Here is a 22071-nt window from a genome sequence, read left to right on the forward strand (position 1 = left end):
AAAGATTGTGAGATTTAAAAAAAAATGATTATAAGATAGTCAAGAATAGGGGTGCCTGGGTAGCGTCTGACTTTGGCTCAGGTCACAATCTCACAGTTTGTGAGTTCGAGCCCGAAGTCGGGCTCTGTGCTGACAGCTCAGAGCCTGAAGCCTGCTTCAGATTCTGTCTCCCTCTCTCTCTGCCTCTTACCTGCTCATGCTCTGTCTCTCAAAAATAAATAAAACATTAAAAAAAACATAAAAAAAAAAAAATAAAAAAGATCGTCAAGGATATATCCAGAAAGTAAAACATAAAGACAAAGAGATTAAGGGGCACCTGCTGGCTCAGGCGGTAGCAGCATGTGACTCTTAGAGCACCATACTGGGTATAGATTACTTTAAAAATAAAAACTAAAAAAGTCTACTCTTTTAAAGAAAAAAAAAAAGGAAACCAAAGGCTACCACATTAGAACAACAGTCAAGGAGGTCCAACATCCAGTTATAGGAATTCCAGAAAAAGAGAAAACAGAAAATATTAATAAAAGAAAAAAAGATCTCAAACAACAGATGTTGGCGAGGATGCGGAGAAAGAGGAACTCTTCCGCACTACTGGTGGGAATGCAAACTGGTACATCCACTCTGGAAAACAGTATGGAGATTTCTCAAAAAAATTAAAAGTAGAACTACCCTATGACCCAGCAATTGCACTACTAGGTATTTATCCAAAGGATACAAAAATGCTGGTTCGAAGGGGCACAAGCACCCCAATATAGCAGCACTACTAACCAACAGCCAAAGTATGGAAAGAGCCCAAATGTCCATCGACTGATGAACAGATAAAGAAGATGTGGTATACATATTCAATGGAATATTGCTCAGCGATCAAAAGGAATGAAATCTTACCATCTGCAACAACATGGATGGAACCAGAGTGTATTATGCTAAGCAAAATAAGTCAGAGAAAAACAAATATGTGATTTCACTCATATGTGTAATTTAAGAAACAAAACAGATGAACACAGGGGAAGGGAAGCAAAAATAAGATAAAAACAGGGAGACAAGCCACAGAGACTCTTAAATACAAAGAACAAACTTAAGTTGCTGATGGGGTGTTGGGTAGAGGGATAGGCTAGATGGGCTATGGGCATTAAGGAAGGTACTTGTTGGGATAACCACCAGGTGTTATATATAAGTGATAAATCACTAGATTCTATTCCTGAAATCCTTATTACACTATATGTTAATTAACTTGGGTTTAATTTTTTTTTAAATCTCGGATTTTTAAAACTGAGCTGAGCCTTATGAAAGGATCCAGGAGAGCCTAGCAGCACAATTAATGAACAAGGCACAGCACACCATTAGTAAACTTCAAATCTCCAGAAATAAGATCCCAAAAGCTATTTGAGCAGGTGGTGGTTGGTAAAACAGAGAAGCACAAGAATGCTAGTAATCAATGGAGCTTATACTTCAATAAAATTTCTTGAAAAAGAGAAGGAACAATGTCTTGAAAATTCTTAAAGGAAAATGATCAACTAAGATATCTAAATCCATCCAAACTATTATTCACACATAAGGTTAAAATTAAAACGTTTCTGGATACTCAAGGACTCAAAACTGACAGGTTTCCTGGTATATTTGGATGTGTCTGAATGGGAAAATTATCATTAAGTCTCCGATGGTTCTCTTGGAGCATTTGGACAAAACTGGCAACAAGTACAAAGAAACTATGCAGGGGCACCTGACTGGCTCAGTCCATAGTGCATGTGAGTTCGAGCCCCATGCTGGGAGTAGAGAAAACTTAAAAAAATTTATTTCTTAAAAATTTTGTACTGTGAGGGGCACCTGGGTGGCTCAGTCGGTTAAGCATCTGACTTCAGCTCAGGTCATGATCTCACGGTTCGTGGGTTCAAACCCCACACTGGGCTCTGTGCTGACAGCTCAGAGCCTGGAGCTTGCTTCACATTCTGTGTCTCCCTCTCTCTCTGACCCTACCCTGCTCATGCTCTCTCTCTCAAAAATAAACATTAAAAAAATTTTTTTTTGTACTGTGACTTTTTTTTTTAATTCTTTACCCCCAATGTGGGCTTGAAATCACAATCCCAAGATCAAGAGTCACATGCCTCACCAACTGAGCAAGTCAACTGCCCTAAACTGTGAATTTAAGTGGAGTCATTTACGAGAAAAAGCTACAAAATTTTAAAAAATCACAATACAGTATCTGAACTTAACAATATTTACCCAATCATAATAATGTGAACAGCACCATTAATTTACCAAGATTTGTGATATATTTATGATGGAAGCTACAGGAAGGAGGTGGAGGAGCTACTATAAAAGCCAAATCCTCAGCTGTAACAAGAAGTATAAAACTGTCTAAAATTGATAATGTTAGGGGGCACCTGGGTGGCTCAGTCAGCTGAGTGTCCAAATTTGACTCAGGTCATAATCTCGTGGTTTGTGAATTCGAGCCCCACATCAGGCTCACTGCTTTCAGCACAGAATCAGCCTCAGATCCTCTGTCTCCCTCCCTGCCCCTCCCCAACTTGTGGTCTCTCAAAAACATTTACAAAGAAAGAGTAAAATAAAATTAATTTAGAAAAAGCAACATAAGCACTTTATTTAGAAACACATAGATAAATCCCAGCAGAAATAGCTTTAAGAGTCAAAAGTGCCTGACTAAAGGAAGTAAAACTGGAGTTGGGGAGCAGTGACGCGAGGAGCTACTGTTTTTCAATGTGACTTGACTGGGGTGCCTGGCTGGCTCAGTTCGTACAGCATGTGACTGACTTTAGGGTCATGCGTTACAGCCTTACACTGGGTGTAGAAATTACTTAAATAAATAACCAAATAATTTAAAATAAATAGGGCACCTGGGTGGCTTAGTTGATTAAAGCGTCCAACTCTTCATTTCTGCTCAGGTCATGCATGATCTCACAGTTCATGAAATCAAGCCATCAGGCTCCCCACTGACAGTGCAGAGCATGCTTGGGGTTCTCACTCTCCTCTCTGCCCTTCCCCAGCTCATTCATGCACACACACACCCACTCTCTTTTTCTCAAACTTAAAAAAAAAAAACCTAGAGGGGCACCTGGGTGGCTCAGTCGGTTAAGCGTCTGACTAGCTCAGGTCATGATCTCACAGTTCATGAAATCAAGCCATCAGGCTCCCCACTGACAGTGCAGAGCATGCTTGGGGTTCTCACTCTCCTCTCTGCCCTTCCCCAGCTCATTCATGCACACACACACCCACTCTCTTTTTCTCAAACTTAAAAAAAAAAAACCTAGAGGGGCACCTGGGTGGCTCAGTCGGTTAAGCGTCTGACTAGCTCAGGTCATGATCTCACAGTTCATGAGTTTGAGCGCCACATCAGGTTCTGTGCTGACAGCTCAGAACGTCAGCTTCTGATGTCAGCTTCTGGAGCGTGCTTCAGATTCTAGGTCCCCCTCGCTGTCCCTCCCCTGCTCACACTCCATCTCTCTCTCTCTCTCTCAAATATAAACATTAAAAAAATAATAAATAAGTGTGACTCAATTAAAATGTGCTCATATTACTTTGATAAAAATAAATTCATTTAGGGGCACCTGGGTGGTTCAGTTGGTTGAGCATCTGACTTCGGCCTAGGTCATGATCTTGCCATTCCCGAGTTCGAGCACCACATCGTTCTCTGTGCTGACAGCTCAGAGCCTGGAGCCTGCTTCGGATTCTGTGTCTACGTCTCTCTCTCTGACCCTCCCCCACTCATGTTCATTCATTCTCTCCCTCTCTCTCTCCTCCCCCCTCAAAAATAAACATTTAAAAAAATTTCTAGAGTTAACAGAAGGACTTGTAAGTATTAAAGCAATGGCAACAGAAGAAATGATAAATAGATTTGAACACATAAAAGCTAAGAGAGTCTATATATCAAAAAAAAATTTAATACATTTCTGGGGGACACCTGGACGGCTCAGTCAGTTAAGCATCTGACTCTTGCTTTTGGCTCAGATGATGACCTCACAGTTCACACTGCTGAAAGCAACAGAGCCTGCTTGGGATTCTCTTTCTCCATCTCCGCCCCACTCCCACTGGCTCGCACACTCAAATATTTTTTTTTAATGTTTTATTTATTTCTCGGAGAGAGAGAGAGACAGCGTGAGCAGGGGAGGGTCAGAGAGAGAGGGAGTCACAGACTCTGAAACAGGTTCCAGGCTCTGAGCTGGCAGTCAGCACAGAGCCCGACGCGGGGCTCGAACCCACGAACCGCGAGATCATGACCTAAGCGAAAGTCGGACGCTTAACCGACTAAGCCACCCAGGCGCCCCTCAAATATTTTTTTAAAATAATAAAATAAAATACACTTTCAAAGCAAACTGGCACTGCTTTAATGCTTAATGGTCAAATTAGTAAATTCATAACTCAAAAGTATAAGGAAAAGGGTAGAAATATTTTACTGAAGCAACTGTGTAAGAGTAAGAAACATATCCATACCTGGAGAAAGAGAACCCCAATGGCACAGTGAGACTAACCAATGAGCAGAGCTAGGCCCACAAAAGGCTGACATGCAGTGAGAAAAGAATGGCTAGGGCTAGGTCAGGGAGTTCCGTGCCGGTCTCAAAAGAAGGGCACATTACAAGATTTTTCTTCTGGAGATAATCCCATGGATTCTCAACTTCTAAGATTAGTTTACATAAACACTACAACATGGATCAGAATCTGAAAAGTGAGACCCAAACATTAGGCCTAAAATAGCCAACAAGAACCAAATTCCAAGAACACTTCCCTGAGTTCCTATGTAAACGGTGTATACAGTCCAGTTAACCACCCACTTCCTCCACTCCCCCCATCCTCAAGTCACTATCTTCAAGAGAAGTGCTTTGTTCACTGGGAAAAGTTTCCACCATGGGCCTTGAAAACTCACAATAAGACAGATGGCCAGGATGGAAACCAGGCTTCGCTTCTTGGGGATAGGGCCATGACTTCCTTAGAAACACACCAGAACTTCAGCTCTGTTTATCCGTCCCTTGAAGGCAGAAAATCCCAACATAAAGCCAGCATAAAGCAGGTCCCCTTCCCACCTTGAAATGGATGGGCCCAAAAGAAACTCCACAATCAGGTGGGTCAAAGAATGACTGGTGTTCTGGTTTGAGAACCAGTTTATCAGCTTTGGTCTCTAAACGGTCACTGTAATTTTAAGGGGTGTGGGGGACTTGAGGCTGATGATCCCTAATCTTTCCCAGAGTGCTTTTAATTTCTCCAAAGCATACACTGAGTCATGAAGAGTATCCTGCTAACCAGGGCCCAAAAACTGACCAGGAGGAATTAGGATGAAGCCCATTCCTAGGAGCTAACACTAGAGTGTCATGCACAAGTTTATCTGGAACAGGGGATGCCTGGCAGGCTGTCAGTGGAGCATGTGACTCGATCTCAGGGTTGTGGATTCGAGCCCCACAATGAGTACAGAGAATTACTTAAAAAATAAAATCTTTAAAAAAAAAAAGTTTATCTGAGACAAGGTCTATGGAAGTTTATAAACAATAGTGAGTTTTATGACAGTGGAAGCACTCACAGAGACAATCATTTACCAAGAATGCAACTGCTGAAACTTTAGGCACTAACTGTAAAGCAGGCCAAGGCTCTTTCTCCCAGCTAATACCAAGCTTATTATGATCTCTAGATAACCCACCAATATAATCAGCAATCCTCTCTGGCTCTATATAGTCTCTTGGTATGCTGTCATTTAAAACATCTGTGAGCTGGTACAGCAATAAGTTCTTGGACTTAAAGATTTCTATTCTAGAATGCAATAATGTATTGTTCTGTGCTGCTTGAAACCACATCAAAAGCTAAGCCTACACTTTATGACAAAGGACTTGCAACTTTTTTGAGTATGACAAAAATCAAGATTTTCTTTAGGGTAATACAAGTTGCAACTTTTGTCATTAATCCATCTTTCAACACTAATCCAAATTCCAACCTTTCCCTCTCCCTCCCTTTGGAGAAAACTGCACAATGTTCAGTAATGAGCCAAAAAAAAAAAAAAGGGGGGGATTGCAGGATTTAAATCTGCAGGTTTTGGGGGCACCTGAGTGGCTCAGTTGAGCATCTGACTCTTGATTTCAGCTCAGGTGATGATCCCTGGATTGTAGCATGGAGCCTGCTTAAGATTCTCTCCCTCAATCTCTCTCTCTCCCTTTCTCTCCCCCTACCCCTCTCTCTGCCCCTCTACCCAACTCATGCTCTGTCTAAATAAAAAAAAAATTTTTTTTTAAATATTTTTTATTTATTTCTAGGAGAGAGAGAGACAGCGTGAGCAGGGGAGGGTCAGAGAGAGAGGGAGTCACAGACTCNGCGTGAGCAGGGGAGGGTCAGAGAGAGAGGGAGTCACAGACTCTGAAACAGGCTCCAGGCTCTGAGCTGGCAGTCAGCACAGAGCCCAACGCGGGGCTCGAACCCACGAACCGTGAGATCATGACCTAAGCGAAAGTCGGACGCCCAACCGACTAAGCCACCCAGGCGCCCCTAAATAAAAAAAAAAATTTTAATCTGCAGGTTTAAAAGTGACAAATTTTGCTCAGACTTCCAATTCAAATTATGTCCCAGTTACTAAGGCACCAAGCAGTCTGAAGAATCATAACCCCAGTCAGGTAAATTACAGTACACAAAAGAACCAACTTTCTAGGCAAAATGAGATGAAGAAAGAGGAAAGCAGGGAGAAGATATGAGGAGTACCAAGCAACCTTCAAAAAATGAATAAAGTAGGGAAAAGTAAATAGTTACAAAGAAAGCCTTTTTTAAAAAGGCAGCAGAGAAAGAAACAAAGTAATTAATTAGAAAACACCATTCATGCATGATATACATTATCTTTTTGAAGTAAAGCTTCAAAGTAAAGTAGGAACAAGCGAACATTAATCAGCCTAGGTGCAAAGCTAATGCTCCTTTGACCTCAGGAAAATAACCAGAACATACATAAGCAAACTCCATACAGCCATGCCCCCATCTTCTCCTAAACCTTATATAGAAGAATGTGAGGTGGCAACTGTTAGGTAGAATTTAGAAATCTTTAGGGACTCCTGGGTGGCTCAGTCGGTTGAGTATCCAACTTCAGCTCAGAGCATGATTTTGCAGTTTGTGAGTTCGAGCCCCACATCTGGCTCTCTGCTGTCAGTGCAGAGCCAAATTCTGATCCTGTCTCCCTCTCTCTGCCCCTCCCCCACTGATGCTGTCTCTCCTTCCCTCTCAAAAATAAACATTGAGGAAAAAAAAGAATTTGGAAATCTTTGGAACTCTAATTTGAAGAAAATTTTTCCCGCAGAGGGATTTAAAAGGCTTACCGTGGGACCTGTATTTGGAGGTGATGATTCTTCTGTGCACACAGACAAGACAGAGAGGGAAGGCATCTGGGAGATCAGATCTGAGGGAGTCAGGGTTGGCACCTCTGTGCCACTGTCTAAGTTCAAAGCTGAAAGCCCAAGAGTATGATGCCCATTGAGCTCACTGGCACTGCTTTGGGTGGAAGGCTTTAGGGAATTCCGGAAGGTGCCATTGCGGAGGCAGGATGTGCTATGGAAAGTGCTCGCCAGCTTGGCTGTCTTCTGATTGCTATCATCAGAGTCAAGTTTGGGAAAGGACAGGGATTTGATATTGCTTACTGCAGGAATAGGGGGGAGGGACACTTTGGAAGACAGCGACATCTTTTCACAGTTGCCCAACTGTGGTAAGGTTATAAAGCCATTGGGTTTGTGAAGAGGCTTGATATCTAGGGTTGCCCGCTCCAGGGATGCCAGGACCTCCTCATCCTGTAACACAGACCCAGAGCCTCCTCTGGGCAAGTTACTGTCCAATAACTGAGCCATAATCGGTCCAGTGGTTCCTACCAGAATGTTTCTCAGCTCTTCCTTCTCATCGATAGTTTTTAACTCCAGATTATCAAATGGGTCTTCTTCACACTCAAAGTCAGCAGGATTGAAATCTGCCTTTGTATGGGGTGGGCTGAGAACCTTCTGTTTCGTGGCACTGCTGCTGACCCGAGTAGGGGTGAGGATGCTGTTGTGCTGTAAGCTGGCAAGGATGGGGTTAATAGGAGGTGGCATTGTGGCTGTACTGTGAGTCTTGGAGAAGCTCATTTTGCTGTCGCCCTCTGGGCCACTCTTAGAATTCACTTTAGCTTCTATTTCATCAGCCTTACGTTCTGCTTCCCGCTGGGCTTCTTGGATTTTCTTAATATCTTCAGCCCACTCAATAGTTTTCTTTTCCAAGGAGAAGTCATACTGCAAAAATATACAGCAGAGAAAGGAGATGTGAACCCAGGTGACTGCCCTCCCAACTCAATTCCTCCAGAGAATTCACTTCTTCCTCATACCAGCATAAGAGATCCATGCTAGGCAGTATTTAAGGTGTATGGGGCCATCCCCAGTCAGGAAAACTAAGGCTTCCTAATCTCCTTATGTGGTTTAATCAAACTACACTCCCAGATTACATCTAGAAAAGAACTAGAAAGAGTTTCCACCACCTCTAATCCTATATGCCCTGCCAAAGGTACCTTGCCAAGTACTTCCCTTCCTTCTCTCCTCTCAGATCATTTCCCTTTCTAGAATTCTTCATTGATGGCCTAGGCAGAACTCAATGGCCACTTCTGAAGCTTTCCTGATGGCCTGTTCCTTCCTCTGAACTCTTACATAGCATCCATCTCTATCGTGTGATGCCAAGCACAAGTGACCAAATAAAGATTTAATCTTTAATTTTTTCCTAAACATTTTCCCCAACAATATCACAAAACTCTTGTGGGCAGCTACTGGGCTTTAGACCCTCTTAGAGTCTATTATCTAGCACAATGCCCTACATAAATCCTGTGCTCAATAACAGCCCCTAACATTTAAGAAGCACTTACCAGGTACCATGCAAGATTCTAAGCATTTAGTATGTATTAACTCTAGATCTTTTAAATAACCCTTTAAAGCAGGTACTATTGTTACCCTCACTTAACAAGAGCCTTGCTCAACGTCATAAAGCTGGTAAGCGGTAGAGCATGGATATGAATCCACGCAACTTGACTATAGATTCTATCTTCTTAAACTACCTATTAAGTTATAATGAACAGATTGTACTCTAAATACAGGAAAACTCCTTATTAAGAAATCTAGAAATATTCAAATCAGGATTTTACAGTGCAAACTACATAAGGATTCACACTTCATGGTTGGTTCCTTAACAGTACCTTCAAGTATATCTCACTTTACAAAATTTTCCAATTGCAGACTTGGGGAAAAAATACACTTATTACATAAAACAAAATTCACCTTGGACAGGAGAAAACAAAACTTTTGATGTTCACTCTAAAGCCTCAGAATTACACAATGTCTGTGTGCACATTCAAGGCTGCAGAGATAAAAAACAGGGATGGAGAGGAGAAGGGCCTACATGACCAGACAATAGTTTTAGAGTACAAGAAACACAATAAAGTGCCTCTGGTCATCCATCCCCCTTCAAAAACACAAGAGAAGCCTGGAAATGTACATGTCAAGAAGGTTGTTTATACCCTTGGGCACCTGGCTGGCTCAGTCAGTAAAACATATGATTCTTGATCTCAACCCCCATGCTGGATGTAGAGGTTACTTTAAAAAATTTTTTCTTTTAGGAGGGGAGGGGAGGGGAGGGGAGAGGAGGGGAGGGGAGGGGAGGAGAGGTTGTTTATACCCTTGGGCATCTGGCTGGCTCAGTCAGTAAAACATATGATTCTTGATCTCAAGAATATCTAAGATATTCAATATTATTAGCAATTAAGGAAATACACATCAAAACCACAATAAGAGACCACTGTAAACCCCAAAGATGTATATAACCAAAAAGACAGATAAAAAAGCTGGCAAGGATATGGACAAATTGGAACTCTCATGCACTGTGGGTGGGACTGTAAAATGGTGTCACCACTTGGGAAAATAGTCTAGCGGTTCCCCAAAAGGTTAAATGTAGGTACCATATGACAACCCAGCAATTCCACTTATACACCCAAGAAAACTGAAAACTGAAACTGAAACTGAAAGAATATGTCCATACAAAAACTAATATACAAATGTTCACACCAGCATTATTTATAATAAACAAAAAGTGAAAACCACCAAAATGTCTATCACGAATGGAAAAACAAAATGTAGTGTTATCAATACAATGGAACATTATTAAGCCATAAAATTGAATTATGTACCAACATTTCATTCATTACACATGATAATACACAAGGATAAGCCTTGAAAACATTATGCTAAAGGAAAAGAGTCAATCACAAAAGACTATTATATTATTCCATATATATGACATGTCCAATATAGGCAAATCCATAAAGACAAAGTAGATTTAGTGGTCTCCAGGGGCTAGGGCAAGAGGGAGTGACTGTTAATGGGCACTGCATTTCTTTTCGGGGGATGAAAGTACTGGGGAATTAAAGACAGTAATGATGATTATACACTATAAATATACTAAAAACCACTTATGTGCAAACCTAAAAAGGCAAATTTCAAGGTATATGGATATCATGATAAAGCTATTATTTTAAAAAATGTAACTATAGTTCTCCCATTATATCTACTCACTGCATTTAGACTGGAAGATAACTATTTCTTAGTGTAACACGGTGGTGCCTTAGAGAATCCCCCAGAAACAAAACTCCTTTGCAAGAAAGTTATATTTTTTAAAATCTTAAGTCACAGAAAGAAGTGTTTGATGGCTACTGTACTCTGTTTTCCCATGTGACTCTTTCTGTAAGCTCCTTGAGGACAGTGATTAAGGTATTTATCTCTATCCCCAGGCCTAGTGGAGCAATGCTCAAAAGCAGGCATTCAATAACTGTGTACTGAAGAAAGAAAGGAAGTCACAAAACAAAAGGCTATTTGCTGCTTTCAACATTGATATTTAACTGAGCTTTAAAGATGAGAGGACTGAGAAAGAAGCTATTGAGGAGATGGCATTTAAGCAGTCAGGAAGAATAGATTTTAACAGGTAGACAGCTTTTAGCACGGTGAGAAAAGAGGAAAATACTCGAAGTGGAGTTAAAAGCTCATGAGAAAAAAACAGTACAGACAGGTAATATACAACGGTATATTCAATGAATTGGTAGTAACCTGGTTTGGAGGAGACATGGAGGAGATAATGAGCTCAAGTGCTTTACCACAACCTTATGTCTACACTTGATCCAATAAGGACTGGTGAACCAGTGTAAGTTTTTTTTTGTTTTTTTTTTTTAATGTTTTATTTATTTCTAGGAGAGAGAGAGAGACAGCGTGAGCAGGGGAGGGTCAGCGAGAAAGGGAGTCACAGACTGAAACAGGCTCCAGGCTCTGAGCTGGCAGTCAGCACAGAGCCCGACGCGGGGCTCGAACCCACGAAACGTGAGATCATGACCTAAGCGAAAGTCGGACGCTTAACCGACTAAGCCACCCAGGCGCCCCTTTTGTTTTGTTTTTTTAACAGGGATGTGACAATTTGAAACTTTATCTTAGTAGTATTATTCTAGAGACAATATGGAAAATTTTTAAAAATTCTGCAAGCAGAGGGGCCAATTAAAGAGGCTGTTGCAATAGTCCAGGTGAAAAAATAAGGTTAAGGATGAATGGGATGGTAAAGGTGAGAGACACAGCAGAGAGAAAAATATCACCTAATTTCAGTGACCAAGAAGATAATGAGGACATCAAAAGAGAGAAGGAAAAGAGGTGAATGAGCAAGTCAGATGGGCAATGTGGATTGGTTTCGGACAAGGCACAGAATCCCAGGAATACACAGTCCAATAGATTGTAGGAAGTTTGTAACAGATATATAAATATATGTGTGTGTGTGAGAAAGACAATGTGAGCCATGCAGTAACAGTTGCTATAAAAAATACAAATAAGAGATAAGAGAATTTTTTTTCCTATTTCACTGTTTAAACTTTAAAGAGTGAAATTCACAAATTCTTACTCTTTAAACTTTTAAATGCATTAAACTTTAACTAAAAATCACCACTTACCTGTACTTCTCTGACAACCTGCAAACAATCAGGCAAGGAGAAGCCAATAGGTAGACCAACTTTAGCTGGTGTTTTGAATTTGTCTCCTATCTTAAATGGGACATCATCAAGGTAACTGAAAGTCCCTACAATCAAAAATAAAGTAGAAAATATCAGCAAAAAACTTTATTATTGTTTTGCTATAATCTTACATCTAGGATACAACAATAATTTATGCCAACCTCAAACTAGAAGAGAGTTGCTTCTCTGACTGCTTACCTTCTCCTCACCCTAGATCTCTGTGCAGGGAGGAAATCCTACCTGAGCCTACTTGATGGTATTAGGGTTTATTTTCAATTATACTTAGAGAAAGCCAAAATACTCACAGAAGCCTAAAAGGCCTCCCCCAAAGCCATCTATTCCTCTGCCCTCCACTGTTTGTCGCCTCTAACTGCACTAAATCAAGGTGATAATCTGTTCCTCAACCATGACAGGGTCAAACCTACCTCAAAAATTCTGCTGTGGCTGCTCCCTTTATCTGGAATGTTCTTCCCTTATATATCCACATGCTTATTCCTATGCCTCCTTCAAGTCTTTGTTCAAATGTCACTTTTCTCAGTGAAGCTTACTCTGACCATCCTATTTAAAATTCCTACATGACCCTCACTGCAGTACTCCCATGTTACTATCTTTTCTTCCACAGCACTTTGTACCTTCTAACATATTATTCATTTTAAAATTATATTTACTGTCTACCTGGCCCAATGGAATGTAAGCTCCTTGCGGCAAGTATTTAAGTCTATTTTATTCACTGATGTCGTTGCAAAACCTACACATATTAGGCACTTCATAAATACTGCTGAATTAATGACAGAACCTCCACAAAAGAATCTCTAAAGTAGATTTCTCTACTTTAAAAAGAATCATTTTTAATTAATACAACTAATTACTCTACATTTTTTTAAGACTGTTCTGGAGCAGATGTGGAAATATTTAAGAACCACAGCACTTAAGGGGCTCCTGGGTGGCTCAGTCGGTTGAGCGTCCGACTTCGGCTCAGGTCATGATCTCAATGGTTCGTGGGTTCGAGCCCCGGGTCGGGCTCTGTGCTGACAGCTAGCTCAGAGCCTGGAGCCTGTCTTCAGATTCTGTGTCTCCCTCTCTCTCTGACCCTCCCAAGCTCATGCTATCTCTATCCCTCTCTCAAAAATAAATAAAACATTAAAAATTAAAAAAAGAACCACAGCACTTATGAAAAAAGGAAAACCAGACAAGATCATGGGAATCAGAATAGGATTATCAGGAAAAAATAAAATAAAATTATCAGGAGACATAAGCCATATACAGCTGAACTGCTTTAACTCCCTAAAGGTTCTCTGCCTAAAAGCTAAATCAAACAGAAAGACCAAGACATTATCATTGATTTATAGAGTTAGACAAAAAGAAAGTGGCTCTTGTATGAAACTCTCACTAGCTATACACTCCAAATTGTACATGGTTTCTTTTCTGAACCAGGTTTGGGGACAACTTACTGGCAGCACCATCATGGACAATGACAGTTGATAAAATTAACTCTGCTTTTTCACTATTAGTTGCTATAAGGATTGTTTCTGGGCCTTGCACTAGACACTAGTATATTTTTTTGAATGCTCTTGGACAGAATAAGACAATTCCACCTCTTCCATGAAAATGCCTTCTCTCCCTTTCTAAAAACTAAAATATTTCAAGACTTAACAAGCTCAAGATATATTTGTAATCTGGTCATCATTCCCATTTCCTGAGGTAAATACTGCTCTGATACACCTCAAACCCTCCATCAGGAAGAAGGTCCCTGCTCCCACCTGTGGGGGCTAGAGTCTCTAACATATCTTCTAGCCAGAATTAAAACACTTTATGTATCTCCCACTCAGCTAGCAAAATAAATTCACAACTGTGTCCAACTTAACAATTTTTCTAGGGAATAGTTTCCTAGTGGGTCATAATTTTAAAAGTACTGTTTTCTCAGATGGCAATGCCTGTTACATTCCCAACCTCCCCCCCCCTTTTTTTTTTTTTACTTATTTCTAGTCCTTTAAGAATGACCTTTACAACTCCCTTTTCAATCTCAGAACACCCAGTTTATACCAGCACCTCAGGCTGTACGACTGTGTTCAGTCGTACTTCGCCTAGAGACTGTGAGTCAGAATCTGAGTGTCCCTTAAGAACAGATAAAAATGTTTCATATTTACACCTCCCAATCTCAGAGTAAGATCTGGCAGAACTCATGTTCAATAAAATAAAAAACAAAGAATACATGGTCTTATACTTCTTTCATATTTAACTCTCACCTCCATGCTAACTCACATTCAATTAATACTTACTAAAATTCAAAGTGATTTACCGAAACTGGCAAGGCTAGTCACAAAAATGTACCAGGTACCCCGACCCCCTTAAAAAAGTATCAGGTATCATCACAGCTTGACAACAAAACCAAGTATTGGTTACAACACTAAAACTCTGTCAATTACAAAATTCTTTACATTACAGAAATTAAAAGGAAAGTTATATCTAATTTTAAAAACGGGGGGGGGAGGGGCATCTGGGTGACTCAGCCAGTTGACTCTTGATTTCAGCTTAGGTCATGATCCCAGGATCACAGGATTGGGCCTCATGTCAGACTCTGCATAATGTGGAGCCTGCTTAAGATTCTCTCTCCCTCTGCCCCTCTCCCCTGGTCTCTAATAAATAATAAATTTTTTATCTGCCCTCCATGAACACAGATGCTCAAATTTTACTGAAAGTTAAATTTTAACTTTAGCTAGTGTCCTGATTAACTGGAAACAAAGTTGAAACTACCATTTTCTAAGAAGCACTGAAAAGACTTACAGTCAAACTAACCATCACAAAATTAAGTCTTTTGTTTAACAATGTTTATTCATTCAGGGGAGCCTGGGTAGCTGAGTCAGTGAAATACCCAACTTCCATATGGCACAGGTCATGATCTCACAGTTCATAAGTTCAAGCTTTGCATCAGGCTCTCTCTTATCAGCACCCCAAAGCCCACTTCAGATCCTTCATCTCCTCTCTCCCTTCCTCTCCCCGTTCCTCAAAACTAAACATTAAAAAAAAAAGAATGTTTACTCATTCAAAGTAGGTTAATTATATAACACACACTCTGAAAAATTCCTACTCATAAGGTATAAGCATATATGATATACAAGTATATAAAAACTAGCAAATTTTTTAAAATGTTTTACTTTTATTTGAGAGAGAGCACATGCGTATGATCGGGGGAGGGGCAAAGAGAGAGAGACTGAATCTGAAGCAGGCACCAGGCTCTGAGCTGTCAGCACAGAGCCCAACAAGGACTCAAACTCACAAACCCTGATATCATGACTCCAGCCTAAGTCAGAAGCTTACCTGATACTGAGTCATTCAGGGGCCCCAAACAAAATTTTCTTAAATGAACAGTTCTATTGGGGCACCTGGCTGGCTTAGTCAGTGTAGTGTGTAACTCGTGACCTCAAGGGAGAGATTACTTAAAAATAAAATCGTTTAAGGGGTGTCTGGATGACTCAATCGATTAAGCGCTTGGATGGCTCAATTGGCTGAGCACCTACCTCTTGATTTTACCTCAGGTCATGATCCCAGGGTCATGTGTTGAGTGTGGAGCCTGTTTAGGATTCATTCATTTCTCTCTCTCTCTCTCTCTCCCCGCCCCCACCCCTCCACCCCCCGCCCAGCTCATGCTCTCAGACTCTCTAAATAATATACTTTTATTTTTTTAAAAAGAAATCTTTTAGGGGCATCTGGAGGGCTCAGTTGGTGAAGCATGAGATTCTTGATCTCTGAGTTGTGAGTTCGAGCCCCATGCTGCATGTAGATACTACTTCAAAATAAAACCTTTTTATAAATAAATAAATAAACATCTTTTTTTAAAAGGCATTTAAAGAGATGGCAACAAAGCAAGCAACCCTTTATCCAATGTATCAAAATATATATTTCCTGTTTCTCAATACATCTTATTTTTTAAACAGATTCAATAAAAACTCAATTAACTAAAGACTAATAATTTTCCAGCTTACACCAAATACGTTTTACTTTCAGTCTATTTTTGTTTGTTTATTTATTTGAGAGAGAGAACATGAGCAAGGGAGGAACACGGAGAGAGGGAGAGACAAAATGCCAAACAGGCTCTGCACCATTAGCACAGAGCCCAATGTGGGGATCAAACCCATAACCATGAGATCATAACCTGAGCCAAAACCAAGAGTTGCATGCTTAACCAAATGAGCCACCCAGGCACCCCTTTTAGTCTTTATTACTGAATATCTTTCTTTTTTTAAAAAAAAATCTTTCTAAAATGTCTGAGCCCGTTTTCTTAAGTTTAGTTTGGAAAAGGAAAAGTAAGTAGATCTCTGATGACTGTGGCAGTGGCAGCTACCTAAAGTCAGGTTCTGTGTATCGCTTTGCATTATGCCACAGCAGAAGAGACTGGGCTGAAAATGGATTATCTAAGGATAAATTCTGGGAAGGCTTCATTGTGTTTTCATTCTTTCTGAATTGCTGATATACTGATGATCCTGTAACCTGCCTGTTTCCCTGAAACAAAGTTACAATTCCAGGGGGAAGGTGGGATGAATTCTTAATGGAGGATAGAAACTGGATTATGCTTAATTCAGGTTTTACTGTAAACTCAAATTGAGGATTAAAACTGAAATTTTTGAAAAAGAAGAAGAGTAAAAACCAAACTTAAAACTAAGTGAAAAACACAATTCCATGACTGGGTATCACTACCTGAAAGTTATTAGACACACTGGATAAATAGACACACATGTATACAGACACACAGAAATTATATAGATATCTGCTATAGGATATGAAGTCACAAGAAAGTGTTACTCACACCCTAACAACAAAGCCAAACAACTTACAAAATCAGCTTTTTAAATACAGAGTGTCTACAGAGTGTCTGGCATTCAGTCAAAAATAACACACACAAAGAAGCAAGAAAATGTGATCCATCATTAAGAGAGGAACCAGTCATCAGACCCAAACTGAGTGGTGGCCAATATACTGAAAGTATCAGAAAGGTTTAAAATAACTATAAGAAATATGTTAAAGGATCTAATGGAAAAGGTGAACATGTGTGAGCAGATGAGGAATTTCAACAAGAGACAAAAATATAAAGAGACAAAACAATAATGCCAGAAATGAAAAATGCCATATCAGAAAAAATCTTTGACAGTTCATAACCAGGCTATAGTGATAATCAGAAGACAATACTTAGCAGAAAAAACAATCAGAGAACCTGAGGTTAGGTCAAAAGAAATTAACCAAATTGAAATAAAGAAAAAAAAATGGAACAGAGCCTTAAGAAAGCTTTAGGACTACCGAACGGCCTAATACGGTATGATTAGAGTTTCAGAAAGTAAGAGAGAGGGGCGCCTGGGTGACTCAGTCGGTTAAGCGTCCAACTTCAGCTCAGGTCATGATCTTGCAGTTTGTGAGTTCAAGCCCTGCATCGAGTTCTGTGCTGACAGCTCGGAGCCTGGAGCCTGCTTCAGATTCTGTGTATCCCTCTCTCTCTCTGCCCCTCCCCCGATCATGCTCTGTCTGTCTCTCAAAAAAATAAATAAATGTTTAACAAAAAATTTTTTAAAGGTAAGAGAGAAACAATGGGGCAGAAGAAATGTGAAAAGAAATAATGGCTACAAATAAAAGATATACATCTACAGATCCAAAAGTTTAGCTAACTTCAAGTGGGCTAAATACACAGAAAATCACACCCAAGGTACATCATGGTTAGACTGTTAAAAACAAAGATATAGAGAAAATCTTGAAAGAAGGGTAGAGGGAGCAGCAATGATTAAGTGATGACCAATCTCTCTACATTACACTGTAAAGCAATAACTGATCGACTTTTGAAACAATTTAAAATTAAATGCCTTTCTCTATACCTCAGCAAAAAAAAGTATGTCAATATCCTAGAAGAAATTAAACCAAGGGGAAAATGAACCTCCCTTAGAAATTAGCTAACTAGGGGTACCTGGGTGGCTCAGTCGGTTAAGCGTGACTTCAGCTTAAGTCATGATGTCATGGCTCAGGAGTTTGAGCCCCAAATAGGGCTCTCTGCTGTCAGTGCACAGCCCACTTCAGATCCTCTATCTCCCTCTCTCTCTGCCCCTCCCCAGCTTACATGGTCTCTCTCTCCCTCAAAAATAAACATTTTTGGAAAAAAAGAAATTAACTAAGAGTACCTGGCTGGCTTAGTCAGTAGAGCATGTGACTCTTGATCTCTGGGTTATGAGTTTGAGCCCAATGTTGGGTGTAGAAAGAGCTTAAAAATAAAATCTAGGGGCGCCTGGGTGGCTCAGTCAGTTAAGTGTCCAACTTCAGCTCAGGTCATGATCTCACAGTCCGTGGGTTCGAGCCTCGCATCAGGCTCTGTGCTGATAGCTCAGAGCCTAGAGCCTCCTCAGATTCTATCCTCTCTCTGCCTCTCTCCTGCTTACTGTCTCTGTCTCTCAAAATAAAATAAAAGGCTTAAAAATGTTTTAAAAAATAAAAATAAATCTGAAACCAAAAAAAAACTAGCTAGGTAGTCATAAATAGGAAACCCTGGCCTTTCAAAGGTGAGTTCAGTTTTATGAAGTTATATCTGATTACACAGACTGTTTCCCCCCTAAATTAGAATCTCAAGGCATTTCCCCAGATATTGAAAGAATAATTTTTGTTTGTTGAAACATTTTTAAAAGCCTTTTAAAAGTCATTTCTGGAAAATAACTTTTTTTCTTAGACGAAACAAATGGAAAATGAGTTAAAAACTAAAAGGGATTAACACTGTGAAGCAACAGGCTCCAAGAAAGTCCCGATTTAACCTAAGCCAAGGGTTTGCAATTTACATACTATAAGAATAATATTTTTTAATTTTTTTTTTAACATTTATTTCTGAGAGACAGAAACAGAGCACAAGCCGGAAGGGACAGTGAGAGAGGGAGACAGAATCTGAAGCAGGCTCCAGGCTCTGAGCTGTCAGAACAGAGTCCAATGCAGGGCTTGAACTCATGAACCGTGAGATCAGGACCTAAGCCAAAGTTAGACGCTTAACCGAATGAGCCACTCAGGCGCCACCCCCACCATGTTTGTTTATTTTTGAGAGAGAGTATGCAAGAGGAGAAGGGGCACAGAGAGAGAGGGAGACAGAGGATCTGAAGAAGGCTGTGTGCCCTGACAGCAGAGAGCCCGACACGGGGCTCGAACTCCCAAACTGCAAGATCATGACCTGACCCAAAATTGGGCACTTAACCAACTGAACCATCAAGGTGCCCCTATAAGAACAATAATTTTCAAAGTCTTTGAGAATTAATTGTTTATATCTCTTATTCTGTTATTTAGGAACATGTAGTTATTAATGACAGTGGAAGAAGTTCAACCTCAGTTGAAAAAAAACGAACTTGAAGGTAAATTAAATACCAGTCATATGGGTGCTTGGGTGGCTCAGTCGGTTAAGCATCCGACTTTGGCTCAGGTCATGATCTCATGGTTCGCGGGTTCAAGCCCTCCGTCAGGCTCTGTGCTGACAGCTACCTCAGAGTCTGGAGCCTGCTTCAGATTCTGTATCTCCCTCTCTCTCTGACCTTCCCCTGCTCACACTGTCTGTCTCTCTCTCTCTCTCAAAAATAAATAAAAACATTAAAATAATTTTTTTAAATAAATGCCAGTCATAAGTCAGCAGAGCAAAATATCTAGTCGACCCAAAAATTTAAAAAGAAAAAAACAATACCCAGTCACAAGAGCAGACGCTACCTCCTTGTCCACCCCAAATGCCCTTGAAGAATTACACACACACACAGACACACACACACACACACACACACACACACACACAGACCCACTAACCCCAATGAGCCAGTCAGATAATACCTAACTTAGGGGGAATCAATTCACAAGCCTATAAGCTAGGCTGTGCCAATCATATTCTTCCTTGGCCAAAAGACAGAAAAACTTCAGCTATATGATGCTAGCCGCTTAAACTGAAAGATCAAGTACCAAGCCACACCATACGGGGGCAGGAGGTGCATTTTTGGCCCTATGAACTCTATGCAAGTAGGCAAGTAGGCCAAGAAAGCAAGTCTATAAACAGAAGAACAAAAATGGAGCACACCCACAGAGAAAAGCATAAGGAAAGGCTATGTAGCTTTCTTAGAGATGAAGGGAGTAGAAGCCTTAGTTTCCTGGCTTTCAAATTTGTAAGGCCAAGCTGAACTTGATTTCTCACAATACCTAGAAGACTGCCTATTCCCACCTTTTTTTTTTTTGCCTATTTCCTTTCATTTCTATTCCTTAAGCTACATGATACCTAAAAATAAGACTCTTTACTCTAAAAACTCAACTAAAGCAATGGAAATTTAGTTACTAACAGTAGTTTAAAGCAGAAGAAACTGAAGACAGAGAAAATCTATTCTCAAATATTACTCAGGTACAATGTTTCACTTAATAAAATTTTGGTGAAAAATGTAAGATGATGGAGGACTTTCTAAAAAATAAGTCTTTTCTGATGAGATAACTTCAAAATTAGAATCTTCTCTCTGGATTGTTTAGCTGAAACACATCATCTAGAGTCCATCTTATTTTCACTCCAGTCAAAAAGGACTTTCTAAAGAGCCAAGATATATAACTTGCCGTTTGATATAAGATTATAAGTAAATTTTTCTTTTCTGCTATTTTCTCTCCCTAGGCCTTTCCTCTGTCCTTTGCTGTCCTCTCTTATTTCCTGAAAAAAGTTACCTAGAAGCAACTTAGGATCTGCCTCTCTACTACCATTTGAGTACTGTGAAACAGCCCTGTAATAATCCTTAAATAATATGAAATAGCTTACCTGGCAGATCTGATGCCTAGCCTGCTATACAAAATGCAAATTCCAGGGTCTGAATAATTTAACTCCAAAAGGATTTAACAAAACATATACTCAGGCAGAGAAGGACAAATATCGTATGTTTGCACGTATAGGAGGATTAGGAGGAACTTGACGGAGGAACAAGGGGGAGAAGAAGGGGGGAAATGGTGGGAGAAAGGGAGAGAGGCAAACCATGAGAGACTCTTGAATGCTGACAAAAACTGAGGACTGATGGATGTGGGGAGGAGGGGGGGGATGGGCATGGAGGAGGACACTTGTGGGGATGAGCAGTGAGTGTTATGTGGAAACTAATTTGACAATAAACTATTTGTTAAAAAAAAAACATATACAAGTGTTATATGTAAGCATAAGCACAATAGTAATTCAAAATATTAAACTGTTGTATAAAATATATTAGCAGTGACTAATATATTAGTCAGTGACTGCTCCAGCACCGTGACTCAGCTGACTGATACTAACAAGCAACCATTTGTAGATCAGAAAAGCATACAACACATGTTGCCACGCAGTCTGGCAAACCATTCTTACAATGACATGATTCTAAAAATGGAAGATCAGCTTTAAAAACCTATTTAAATTAACTGTGTTGGTTATTTCCATTGTTTAACTCTACTGTATGAAAAGAGGGTCTAATTTTAACTTCTTAGGCACTTCTATTTCTCCCAAATGAAAATAATAAAACTTACTAATGTATTCAATTTTGGAAAGCCATATCTTGGAAAAAGATGATAAACTATGCAGGTTCCAGACACAGGGCTCAACTCAAGGGCCTTCAGATCATGATCTGAGCCCAAGTTGGATGCTTAACCGACTGAGCCACACAGGTGCCCCAGATGATAAACTATTAGTTTCAAATTCAAAACTGTACTACTATTGACATTCCTGTAATTACTGATCCGCTGATCAAAGTTTATTTCTAGTAATTACTTCCAGTTATTGTGGGGCGGGGAGGAAGGATGAGGGGATAGACACTAAACCAAACCATTATTGTTAACTAAAGGTTTAGAATTTTTCACACTTGAGACGGCAAAGGGCTATGACCAGGGAATAAAACAGGGAATGGTTAACTATAAAATACTGCTGAAGAACAATGAAAAGAGATAGGCTCTCTATTCATCTCTGGTAATTTCAAGAACCAGAGAGACTCTAAAGCTTAACTATCTACTTAAATATAAATATTTAAATATTTAATAATATTAAATATTTACCTGAAATCCATCGGAATGTATATGTTACCCTGTTG

General features: G+C 40.0%; 1 protein-coding gene across 4 annotated transcripts in view; it reads right to left on the reverse strand.

Annotated features, from left to right (window-relative positions):
* The window catches only part of UBAP1 (ubiquitin associated protein 1), a 61104-nt gene that overhangs the window by 4983 nt on the left and 34050 nt on the right, over positions 1-22071 (reverse strand). For all 4 annotated transcript variants that reach the window (XM_039247042.1, XM_039247044.1, XM_039247043.1 and 1 more), the window contains exons 3-4: positions 11951-12075; positions 7287-8222 (exon numbers count right to left, since the gene is read on the reverse strand). In XM_039247042.1, the coding sequence (XP_039102973.1) occupies positions 7287-8222; positions 11951-12075 (1061 nt within the window). The remainder of the gene's footprint in view (positions 1-7286; positions 8223-11950; positions 12076-22071) is intronic.

Source organism: Hyaena hyaena, unplaced genomic scaffold (genome assembly GCF_003009895.1).
Source record: "Hyaena hyaena isolate Hyena2069 unplaced genomic scaffold, ASM300989v1 scaffold_289, whole genome shotgun sequence".
NCBI classification, from domain to species: Eukaryota; Metazoa; Chordata; class Mammalia; order Carnivora; family Hyaenidae; genus Hyaena; species Hyaena hyaena.